The sequence below is a fragment of the Ochotona princeps genome, chromosome 16, assembly GCF_030435755.1.
Source record: "Ochotona princeps isolate mOchPri1 chromosome 16, mOchPri1.hap1, whole genome shotgun sequence".
Classification (NCBI taxonomy): domain Eukaryota; kingdom Metazoa; phylum Chordata; class Mammalia; order Lagomorpha; family Ochotonidae; genus Ochotona; species Ochotona princeps.
The window spans coordinates 51,598,097-51,610,148 of NC_080847.1; the positions used below are offsets into that span (position 1 = coordinate 51,598,097).

The following is a 12,052-nucleotide window of genomic DNA, read 5'->3' on the forward strand; positions in this document are numbered from 1 at the left end:
AGTTGCGCTCCAGGTCACGTCTGCCCAGTCAGGCTTCTTTGCCCCAGATTCTTGCTGGTAGGTAGCTGGGTGAGGGGATATAATAGGCTTTTGGCCTAAGGAACCGCAAAAGCCCCCTTCATCTTTTTTGCCCATATTCATTCATTTACGGGCTTGAAAGGTTCCTGTGGCAAGGCACCCCTGGGGTCTCATCCTGATCCTGGACAGCACCCTTGCTTCCCAAGAAAACAGCACCTCTTGGAGACACTTTGCAAGGTGGCTTTGTCCGGGAACCCCAGCGCTCCAAGCCTCCTCCATCTCCACCGCCTCGCTACAGCCCCTGTAGCATGGAAAACCCTGTCACCCCCAGACATGGAAAACCCTGTCTAGCACCCCTCTGACCCAGTCCTCACTCCGCCACCAATGCCTTCTTCCTAGGGCGTCCTAAACTCTCAACGACCCCAAACCTCTCCCGGCAGTTGCCCACGCGCAGCCCACGGGATCTGTCGGCTTAAGGAACCGCCGCTTTCGTGTCCCGCTGCGCGGCTCCGCTGTGACCCTTCGGCGTCCCTGAAAGGCCTTCGGGACTCCACTCAAAATCTGACTTTCTAGCTGCAAGCGGCCGTCAGAGGGCAGCATCCACCCTTTGCTTGGGAAACAACAATTCCCAGAAACACCCGCCCGGAGCTGTGCGTGCTTTGCAACGGGAGCGGAAGTGGGCTGGCGCTTGGCCTTCTGGAGATTGTAGTGCGGATAGGCGTCAGTGCCCCCACGGAGGACACACCGAGAGACTTCATTTCCCAGCACTCCAGCGGCGAGGCGGGTGGGGGGGAGAAGTTAGGGTGTGGTACACGGCGCTTGCGCTCTGGTTTCCCGCATTTCCGAGGTGGGCGAGAGCCACACGCACGGACTCGGTTTCCCAGCGACCTTTGGGGCCGCTCTCCTTCCGGGTATTAATGGATCCCTGGACTGACTCGAGCCGTACCCAATACCTTAGGCTGCTCCCTCGCAGCCGGCTTGCCTTCCGGGATCCTGTCATTTAGGAAGCCGAGGATGAAAGGGAAACGGGCAGTTTCTGCCTGCGCCTGCTTTCCCCAGCCGTTCCCGGGGACTTGCGTGCTTTGCTAGGCCCTGGGGGCGAGGGAGGGTTCCCCCCCAGGGGGGCGTCGCTCTTAGCCTTTCTCCGACGCTCCCTGCGCGCGGCAGCCTGCGGACTCACCCTCCCGGGGAGCCTCTGCCGCCGGGCTTCTCACAAAGGGTCAGCATCCCCAGCAGGCTGCGGGGTCGTGGGATGAGGCGCTGAACTCCATTTCCCAGAATGCACCGAGCGCACCGAAGCCTCGCCGACTACATTTCCCGACAAGGACTGCGGTCCAAGCGTTCCCTTGGACTCCATTTCCTGGTCTGGCTCCAGAACGGCGAGCATCCGCTTGGGACAGGAAGCGGTGCACTTGCAGGACTCCATTTCCCGGCATGCCTCGGGACCTGCGGGACAACTGCAATGCGGTGTGAGGGAGTGGCGAGGACTTCACTTCCCGGCGTGCTGCGCGGCCGTGAGCGCTCTGCGGGTTCGCAGACGCCGACTCGGTTTCCCAGAGTCCACCAGGCGCCGCGCCATTTCCCTCCCCCATCCCCGAGCCAGTAGGCTGAGTGGACGGTAGGACTCCGCGGGCACCCGGACTTCACTTCCCGGCGTGCTCCGCGCGGCTTTCCGGGGGGCGGAGCGGTGGGAGTGGCCGAGGGGCGGAGCTCCGCGGCGGGGACTTCATATCCCGGCGTGCCCGGCGGCGGGCGCTGGGCCGGAGCCGGAGCCGGAGCGGCGCGGCCTGGAAGAGGCCGGAGCCCAGGGAGGAGGCGGCGGCGGCAGCAACCCGGGCAGCCCGAGCCCCGCGACATGAGCGGCGGCGGGCCTTCCGCAGGCGGCCCGGGGGGCTCGGGCCGGGCGCGGACCAGCTCGTTCGCTGAGCCAGGCGGCGGAGGCGGCGGCGGCGGCGGCGGCCCCGGGGGTTCGGCCTCCGGCCCTGGCGGCACCGGCGGCGGCAAGGCGTCGGTCGGGGCCATGGGCGGGGGCGTGGGGGCCTCGAGCTCCGGCGGTGGCCCCAGCGGCAGCGGCGGAGGCGGCAGCGGCGGTCCCGGAGCGGGCACCAGCTTCCCGCCGCCCGGAGTAAAGCTGGGCCGTGAGTATCAGCAGGACCCTTGTGGGGTGGCGATCGGGAATCCTGAACCCCTACGGACACCCAGGAGTTTGTTTCCTCTGCCCAGGAGGGAGAGTGAGGTCACCGTGCTTGCCACAAGTGGCATCCATGGGTGCTCCGTCCCTCCTAGAGAAAGGGGTGCTAGGGGTACGCATCCCTTGGATGCTACGATCGGAATTACCACCCAAAGAGTCCGAGTCCTCTGTCCCTCGCTCTTCAGTCTCCAGGTCTTGGGTCCTTGAACTGAAACAAACCCAGAGACCTGAGGTCGCAGCCCACTTGGCGATCAGGAGCAGAGGTCATAATCATTTGCAAATGGGAGCCTGGGGTTATTGTCCCCTAAGAGAGCTGCCACCTGCTACCAAGGGAAGAGGGTCGGTTTTCCTTCCTCCGTGGACTGAGTGTCACTGAGGAGCAGAGGTCCGGGATGTTGTGTTCCCAACCCGGCACCCAGGCCATTTTCCCTTTTAATCTCCCAAGACCTGGCCTTGGACCCACCCAGGCTAAGTAGAACTGTATTCCTTCCCCCTGCTGATGGCAGCTAATAGATGGTGCTGGTTACAAAAAAGACCAGTTGGGGTTTATGTACCCTTCAGCCCTTGGGGGGAAAAAGATCCCAGGAAAGTGCAAGTGCTTGATGAAACTCCTATTTAAAAAATCAGGGTGGTCCTGATTTCATAAAACATGAGTCTAAGGTGCTAGCTCTTTAATCCTGCAGGGATATATTGCCGTCGTCTCTAGGGGGAAAAAAAAAAAGTCATGTAGGTCCCTTTACAATGGATTTGGTTTATCGGTTTCTGCCTGAAAATTGGGGGTGGGCATCACTGCCTCCTAAGGTTAACACTGAGGTTTGCTGCTGTGCAGAGCATAGGAACTGGAGTTTTCTTGGAAGGATGGAGGTTAGGGTAGCACAGGTTTGCCAGCCGAGCCTGATGCTGCCCATTAAGACCCTGCTCACATCCGGAGAGGAGGGCAGAGGCCACGGAGCTGTAAGGGTCAGCTTGGTACTTTCTCCCACCCTAGCATGGTTGACCAACAGGTGATGGTCAGGGCAGGAGAGGAAGTGGGATTCTGTGGCCAATAAGCTGGGTGAAGTTTCCACTTTCTCCAGGGAGGCCTCAGATGTCACCGGGCCCCATACTGGGTGAAAGCCTCATGCACGGGTTGCAGTGGGAGGGCTTCAGGAGTAGGGCTCCCCAAAACACAATAGATTAGATGTCCAGAGTGGACGCCCTCAGTGTTTAGGTTGGGGGTGTCTTCCAGTGCCAAGAGGATGCAGGGAGCAGCTGTCTCCGGGGGTTGGCAGTTTGGGGTTGCCATGGCTGGAATAACTGAGGGCCTTCTGTGTGGAAGGAAGCAAGAGTTAGGGCCATCTGAATGGAGACAGGTCACTGCGAGGGCTCCTGCGCTGCCTCTCCTCAGGGTGGGCGAGGGCACCCCTCTCTCAGCCCTCAGGTCAGGCAGTGGTGGGAGGAGAATGGTCAGTCAGAGAAGTGTGTCTCCTTTGTTCCCCAGGTGATAGCGGGAAAGTGACCACAGTGGTAGCCACCTTGGGCCAGGGCCCAGAGCGCTCCCAGGAGGTGGCATACACAGACATCAAAGTGATTGGTAATGGCTCTTTCGGGGTCGTGTACCAGGCCCGTTTGGCAGAGACCAGGGAGCTGGTGGCCATCAAGAAGGTTCTCCAAGACAAGAGATTCAAGGTACCCTGGGTGAGAGGAGGGGCCGAGCAGGTTTGAAGACTTGCGTGTGACCCGTGTAATAACCCCTCCCCTCCATCCCAACCCTGACCTGGAACCTGGCCTCTCTGAGGGCACTGAGCATGCATCAGGGGAGAGTGGGTACCAGGAGGGTTGCAGGCTCATGGAGGACAGGCAGCGCATGTTCCCAAGAGCACGGAGCTGGCTGTGAGGGGCAACTGCCATATAGGCAGGATCTGTTGGTTCCCATGGGGCCATTCTAGGCAGGCAGAAAGACATAGCATATGAAGGGCCCTCCGACAAGACTAGCATCTGGCTTGCTGCCTGCTGGGTACACCTGTCCCAGAGGCCGGCAGGGCAGAGGCAGGCACTAGAAGAGGCCACTCTCTGCTTCAAGTGCCTGGCCTGGTGGGATCAGGGCCACACTGTCCTGGGGGAGACTCTGCCCTCTGAACTCAGTAAGTAGAACCCAGACTGGAGAGACAGAGCCTGGAGCAGCCTGCTGCATTGGCAGGAGGTGGGTGGGCTCATGGCTGCAGGTCATTTAGGGCCTAGCCGCCTCTGCCGCTGGCTTTTGACCCCCTGCGCCTGGGTGAGCCGACGGGCTCTGCCATAGTTATCACTGTGGGATCTCGCCTCAGAGAACACTTGGTCGGTTAGAGTCCTAGAAGTAGGAGGGTCTGGACTTAGGCAGTTGTGCACCCCAGGGATAGGGTAGGGAAGGAGCTGAGGTTGGGATTGGAAGCCTGGAGTCTGGGATCTGGGATCTGGGATCGGAGGTGGACACTTCCTGGAGAGGCATCTAGGAGTGGTGGCGACCAGAGTGCACCGGGTGGCTCCTGCTTGTCTGTCATCCAGGGTAGTGAGCCTCACGCAGCCATGTCTGATTTTAAAAGAGAAGCTGTAAATTGAATTTACAGGGGAAGTTGTTTCATTTTAAATGTCAGCAGTAATTTAAGAAATTTTAACATAGATCCGAGAAAGCGTGTCTACCCACAGGTCTGCTCGTGTGTGAGGGGAACTGGCTGGGTGTGAAACGTTACAGGACATCAGCCAGGGCCCTCCAGAGGGAGCTCCCGCGGGTGTGGGTGGGCCTGGGGGCGTGTGGAGGGAGGCAGCGGGTGTGCTAGGGCGGGCTGCAGGCAGAGGGGGCCGGGTCCTGAGGTGTCTCCTGTGTCTCCAAGAATCGGGAGCTGCAGATCATGAGGAAGCTGGACCACTGCAACATTGTTCGCCTGAGATACTTCTTCTACTCCAGCGGAGAGAAGGTGACTGGGCGGGGGAGCTCCGCAGCTGGGGGTGGGAGTATTGCTCCTCACCCCATCCCCCTTCCTGCCTCCTGCTCCCTGGGCTTTCAGGCTCACCTCCCAGGCTCCCAGCATCCCTCCTTGGCCCGTCTCACTTGTCCTAGGGCCCCAACCCTTTCTCTTGCTGTCTGCAGAAAGATGAGCTTTACCTGAACCTGGTGCTGGAGTATGTGCCCGAGACAGTGTACCGGGTGGCCCGCCACTTCACCAAGGCCAAGCTGACCATCCCGATCATCTATGTCAAGGTAGGCAGGTGGCAGGAGCCCAGGTCCCCAGGGCTGGGGGCCCCGTCAGGCCTGTGTGCCCAGCCCCAGATGGAGTTCTCACAGGGCAGAGCCAAGAGGAGGCCTGAGAATCAGGACAGCAGCCTGCAGAAGCTTTGGGGAACCTGCTGTGATCCGCGCTGGGCTGGGGGCCCCTGGAGGCCTCGGGGACACTGGGGCTGGTGTAGAGTTGGGGAGTGCAGAGGGCACGCTGCTGAGGGCAGAGTCCAGGTCTGTAGCACCTCAGGGTGGGGTAGGTGGAAAGGAGTTAGGCTAGTGTTCAGAGAGCCAGGAATGTACCTTCATCCCTCGTCTGCAGGCCCCTTTCCCCGAGCTTGGCACCATGCCCTGGGCATTGCAGGTGCTCAGGAGGTGCCTAAATGCATGAGGCCACGCGTGAGTGAATGAATGGAGCTTAGGGAGGATGTGGAGGACAGAGCCTAGAGCAGTCTGCTGCATTGGCAGGAGGTGGGGGCCTCATGGGCTGCAGGTCATTTAGGGCCTAGCCGCTCCTGCCGCTGGCTTTTGGCCCCCTGCGCCTGGGTGAGCCGACGGACTCTGCCATAGTTATCACTGTGGGACCTCCCCTCCTGGGAGAGGCTTTCTCCAGTGAGGTGACTGACTGAGCCCCAGTGTTGGCCAGAAGGAGCACAGTCAAATGAGGCAGCCAGGCTTTGCCACGGAAAACTCGAAAGCTTAAGAGCTGCCACTGCCATGCTAGTGCTGCCACAGGGCATTCTAGACACAGGCAGCCCCGGCTCACCCGGATGGAGATGAAGAGAACTGAGGAAGGCTTCAGGGAGGAGAGGAGGCAGCATCTCTGGCCAAGGAGAGCGGGGACTAACAGAGGGGCTTGGGCCACAGCGTGGTGCCTGGCGGTACAGCCGAGTAGTTGGTTCAGGATCCAAACTCAGGTTCCTGATCTCTGTGCACCTAGCTTCTAGCTTGTGGGAGGCTGGGTGACAGGAAAAAGGAGGTGGAATGGGGAGTTGACTGGGCTTAAGGGGCTGGGGCCCTTCTAGAACCATAGTTTGGGGCGAAGGGGAGCCGAGTGCCTGGCTTTCCAGCTTGCTTCATGTTGGGCTTTCTGTGTCTGTATTACCCACCAGACTCCTGTTGGGGTGATTGCAGCAGCCATGCTACAAGCATGAGCTGGGGCCAGCATCACTGCCTTGTTGCAACCTGGACTCCCACAGTTGGAAATCAAGGATGTGAGGCCCGGTGGTCAATCTGTAAGCCGGCCTGCCCACTGCCCATGATGCATACTGGTTTGGGGCTTCCATATGGAATTCCTTGAGGTGATAGGGTAGCAGTAGGAGTATGGGAACTTGAGGCCAGGGACTGTGGTCTGTGGAGAGCAGGGCCAGACTTGTGCTGTCCTGCCTGCCCAGGTGTACATGTACCAGCTGTTTCGGAGCTTGGCCTACATCCACTCCCAGGGTGTGTGCCACCGTGACATCAAGCCCCAGAACCTGCTGGTGGACCCCGATACCGCTGTCCTCAAGCTCTGTGATTTTGGCAGGTGGGCCAGATCTGGGGTGTGCAGGGTGACTGAAAGGGCCAAGGGTGGGGGACCCCAAACTTTGTCTAGAATTCACCTCTGTCCTTCTCTTCCCACAGCGCAAAGCAGTTGGTCCGGGGGGAGCCCAACGTCTCCTACATATGCTCTCGCTACTACCGGGCCCCAGAGCTCATCTTCGGAGCTACTGATTATACCTCCTCCATTGGTCAGTTACGGGGCAGTGGAATAGCCATGGGGAATGACAATCTTGGCAGTGTCTAGTTTTTATTTTTTATTTTTTTTGAGAGAAGTCAAAATAGAATTCTCATTTACTGGCTGGGCTAGGCTGGGCCGAAGCCAGAAGCTGGGGACTCAGGCCAGGTTTCCCATGTGGGTGGCAGGCCCCAAGTTTTGAAGCTGTCGTCACTGCCTCCCAGGGTTCACATTAGCGGGAAGCTGGCATCAAAGGCTGGAGTTGACTGGCAGACCCAGGCAGATATGGGTGGGGGGTTTCTTAGTTGCTAGGCTAAGTGCAAGTGCCTGCCCCCTGCCCCTTTGTGGGCAGAGCCGCACGCGGGCTCGTCCTGTCATGCTCAGGAGCCCTCACCATGGCAGGGTGTCTCAGATGAGCAGCTGGAGCTCCTTAGTCTGCCTGCTGTTCTTGGCTGGCTGGTGACGGGAGGTAAGGCCTGGCCACTGTGAGGCTGTGACCTTGCTCCCAGGGCCTCCGTGTCCTCACTGGTGTGGGGAGGGTGACAGTGCCACCTTTGAGGTGTGAGGGGAAGGCTGGCACGAGAGACTGGGCATGAGGACTGGGAACGCGTTCATTAGCTGTGAACGAGTGTGAGGAGCCATGTGGTTCTTAGGTGTGAACTTGTGTCCTGAGGGTCAAGGTACAGGCTAGGGAGGGGCGGGACTGGCAGGTGAGGCAGGCAGCCCAGGATTTGCAGTTGTACCTTCCCGTGGCCTGACGGACAAAGGTGCACATGGGCACAGGAGGGCCTTGTCTGTCCAGGCCAGTGGCAGAGAGGAAAGGCCGAACGGGGTTGCTGGGCTGGGGACACACCTAGCCTGGAGCCCAGCAGCTCCAGGCACTCGGAGGACACGATGCTCACCTCTGCTTAGCTGAGCAAGAGGGGTTCTTGGCACCTGAGGGCTGGAGGCATCTGTGAGGGGATGGGTGTGGTGGCCCTGCTGGCCCAGCCCTGACCCTGTCCTACCCCCTCTAGATGTGTGGTCAGCAGGCTGTGTCCTGGCCGAGCTCCTCCTTGGCCAGCCCATCTTCCCTGGGGACAGTGGGGTGGATCAACTGGTGGAGATCATCAAGGTAAGGATGGCACCGGTGGGGGTGGGGGCGAGGGAGAATGGCCCTGGCTCTGAGCCCAACTTCTCCCCACAGGTGCTGGGAACACCAACCCGGGAACAGATCCGAGAGATGAACCCCAACTACACGGAGTTCAAGTTCCCCCAGATTAAAGCTCACCCCTGGACAAAGGTGGGGCAGCCTGGCTCAGTCACAGCTAGGCAAGATTTGAACAGTTGTCCTGGGGATGGGTTAGACAGTCAGCAGATCTCAACGTTGGTGGAATTGTAAAAGTTGGGGATCCTCAAATCAACCCGATTCCCTTCTTCGTGGCAAGTGAACGGGCTCATGGCAAGGCTCAGCCAGGCTTGGGGAGGCAGCATTCATGATTACTGGGTACTATGGCAGCAAGGCACGGGACTGTGCCTGTGCTGGTGGCATTGTTCATCTGGGACCCTGCACCCCTTTGACACAGGTGTTCAAATCTCGAACGCCGCCCGAGGCCATCGCACTCTGCTCGAGCCTGCTGGAGTACACGCCATCTTCCCGGCTCTCCCCACTGGAGGCCTGCGCCCACAGCTTCTTCGATGAACTGCGATGTCTGGGAACCCAGCTCCCCAACAACCGCCCACTACCCCCTCTTTTCAACTTCAGTCCTGCCGGTGAGATTACAGTGCGAGATGTGGGGGGCTGTGGCGGGGCAGCCAGAGACTGAGGACAAGAACTTGGCGTGGAAGCTAGGCCTGGGGAGCCCAGCAGGGATGCAGGGCAGGTGTGGTTCTCTGGGATGTGGTACTGGATTCAGAGCTGACCCCACCTCCAGGGCCCTCTTAATGTACTGGCTTTATGCCCCGTGTTCTGTTTAGAGTTCCATGGCTAACTGGGCCCCCATTAGGGATCCTGTGGTAACCCTGCGTGGGTTGAGTGTATCCATTCCTGTCTCTAGAACTCTCCATCCAGCCATCTCTCAATGCCATCCTCATCCCTCCTCACCTGCGGTCCCCGGCAGGCTCTAGCCCTCTCTCCCAGTCCTCACAAGGTAAGCCGGGATGGGTGGCTGAGGAGGAAGCATGGCTTCCCAAAGCTGTGCTGGAACCAGGGCTCTGTGAGAACATGCTTGACTGCTGGGAATGGCCACCTTGATGGGGCGCCACTGTCTATGTTGAATGCTAGCCGCAAAGCCAAAGAAATACATCTAGCCCGAACAACAAACACACAGTTGAACTTGTTGCTCATAGCTAAAAACTGGGCCACCTTGCCTATGCGTCCAGATTGCTTGCCTTTCTTCCTGCCGGAGCCCGGCTACAGGTCGGTCAGTCTGGGCCCGTGGCCCCAAGGTGGCAGCTTCCTGCCGCGAATGCAGCATCCCACACTGCATGCCGGCGCTGGGGGTGGGGGCAGGGTGCTGAGCAGCCAAGGCTAACTGCCTGCTCCTTCGCCCCTCTGCTCCAGCTTTAACCGAGACTCCAACCAACTCCGAATGGCCCTCGTCTGACGCCACGCCCCTCTCTAACTCTTCCTGAGGGCCCCTACAGCCACCTTTCCACTTCCACCTGGGAGCCCCAAGTCGGGCTGGGAAGGGGGGGGCATAGCCCATCGAGCTCCTGCCCTGGCTGGGCCCCCAGACCAGAGAGGGCATAGGTAAATGAGTCCTGTTGCCACCTCCAGGCCCTCCCTCGCCAGCCTCATCCCTGGGGTGGCTTTTTAAGAGGATTTTAACTGGGTGTGGGGAGGGAAGAGAAGAAGGACAGGGGCTTGGGGATATGAGGACCTCTGCCCCCTTGGCCCCTCCCCTCTCCCCAGGCCTCCACCTATTCCAACCCCTTCCCCTCCTGCGTCCCTTGTAAATAGAAAACCAGTCCCAGCCCGTCTCCCCTTCCCCAGTCCCTGGGTGTAAATAGATTGTTATAATTTTTTTCTTAAAGAAAACGTCGATTCGCACCATCCAACCTGGCTCCCCCCCTCCTACAGCCGTATGTCCCCTCCTTTCCTCTGCCCCAACATCTACCCCCTTCCTCTCCTCCCTGGAGGGCCAGGGGAGCAGGGAGGGCTCTGATGTCTTAGTTTCCACAGTAAGGTTTGCCTGTGTACAGACCTCCGTTCAATAAATTATTGGCATGAAAACCTGCTTCTTGTTTGGCTCTGCTTTCCACTAGAGCATTGTTTTGGGACAGGCTGTGCTGCACCTCAGGCAGGGGAAAGTGGGGAACCTGAGGTCCAGCCCTGGTGCAGGGGCCTGGCTTTCCTGGACCTTAACTCTCTCCTGGAAGTGAAGGCTGGCAACCTCCTCCCCCTCCCCACTGCAGCAGGGAGAAGCAGGATGGGAGCAGCCAGGGCCACAGAACTCGAGTGGTGGTCAGGACTGTTGCCTCAGTCCAGGGGGATGCTGGACAGTGAGGGGCCTGTCATCTCTGCCTGGGATGGGCATGGACTGGGGGAGAACCCCAGCAGATGCCCACACATCCATTCCCATGATCTAAAGCACCCATCTGGTCTGTCTGGGCAGGAAGCACAACCTGGAAGGGGAGGGGAGATGACCTGGGAAGCACTCCTGGTATCCTGTGTTCTCATTTGTAATGTGAATGCAGAGTGAAGGCTGAAGATCCTGGGAAACCCTTCTCTGCTGATCCCATCTGGTTAACCATGGGGGCAGAGTGTGCATGTGGCCCTTTACTTAGCCACAAGGCTTCTGCGCAGCTCTGACTCTGGCCCACCCTGTCCCAAGGAGAGCTGATGCCCACTGCTGGCTCCCCTGAACTATACCACCCTGAACTAACTGCTTGGCCCACCTCTCAAGGCCTCCCATCGTGCAGGCCTCTCCCAAGAAATTCTACTTGTGGATCTGCTCAAGAGGCCAGGGTGGGGCCCAGCATGATGCCTCAATGGCTAAATCCTCCCCTTACAAGCATCGGGATGCCATATAGGTACCGGTTTGTGTCCAGGCTGCTCCACTTCTCATCTAGCTCCCTGCTGATGGGCTGGAAAGATTTATTTATTTTATTGGAAAGGCAGATGTACAGAGAGGAGGAGAGACAGAAAGGAAGATCTTCCATCTGATGATTCACTCCCCAAGTGGCCGCAACGGCTGGGGCTGCGCCGATCTGAAGCCAGGAGCCAGGAACAACTACTTTCCGGGTCTCCCATGTGGGTGCAGGGTCCCAAGACTTTGGGCCGTCCTCGACTGCTTTTCCAGACCACAAGCAGGGAGCTGGATGGGAAGTGGGGCTGCCGGGATTAGAACCAGCGCTCATATGTGATCCTGGTGCGTTGAAGGCGAGGACCTTAACCATTACACTATCGTGTCAGGCCCAAACTTTGAGACCCTGTACCCATGTGGGAGACCCAGAAGCTCCTGGCTCCTGCTCGGCTCAGCTCTGGCCATTGTGGCTTTTTTGCGGGAGTGAACCAGTAGATGAAAGATGTTTCTCTTCTCCATTAATCTGATCTGCCTTTCCATTAAAAAAAAAAGCCAAGCGAAGCCATTGCCACTGCTCTGGCCTGCATTACCTGCCTGGGGCTTCAGGACTGCCTTGCAGCAGACACAGGCTGCAGGCCTGCCTGTCACTCTCACAGCTCTGTCCTGTACACAGCTGACATTCATCCAGCAGGGCCAGCACCTGTCTCTGGCCTGCTGGGATCAGAGCACATGCAAGCACTGAATGCGCTACCTGCCAGGCCAGGCTGTGACATGGTGCTTTCTGTGAATAACTTGACCCATCTCCAGATATGCTAAGACCTCGCCCTCCTGGGGTGCTGTCTTCCTGCAAGGTTCTGTTTCTTTTCTACTAGCTACTGCTTTTTGAT

General features: G+C 59.0%; 1 protein-coding gene across 2 annotated transcripts; it reads left to right on the forward strand.

The window, feature by feature from the left end:
* The first annotated feature begins 1,748 nt into the window (after window positions 1-1,748).
* On the forward strand, window positions 1,749-10,376 carry GSK3A (glycogen synthase kinase 3 alpha). Of its 2 annotated transcripts, none has more exons than XM_058675176.1 (11): window positions 1,749-2,156; window positions 3,690-3,886; window positions 5,059-5,142; window positions 5,316-5,426; window positions 6,836-6,966; window positions 7,065-7,171; window positions 8,175-8,272; window positions 8,345-8,440; window positions 8,724-8,910; window positions 9,195-9,287; window positions 9,701-10,376. In XM_058675176.1, exons 1-11 carry the CDS (start codon window positions 1,874-1,876, stop codon window positions 9,769-9,771), a joined length of 1,458 nt encoding a protein of 485 aa, XP_058531159.1. In that variant the 5' UTR covers window positions 1,749-1,873; the 3' UTR covers window positions 9,772-10,376. The 2 variants fall into 2 exon arrangements, with proteins under 2 accessions (XP_058531159.1, XP_004598039.2); XM_004597982.3 differs by having other exon boundaries at window positions 1,754-2,156; window positions 3,690-3,877.
* Window positions 10,377-12,052: the final 1,676 nt, after the last annotated feature.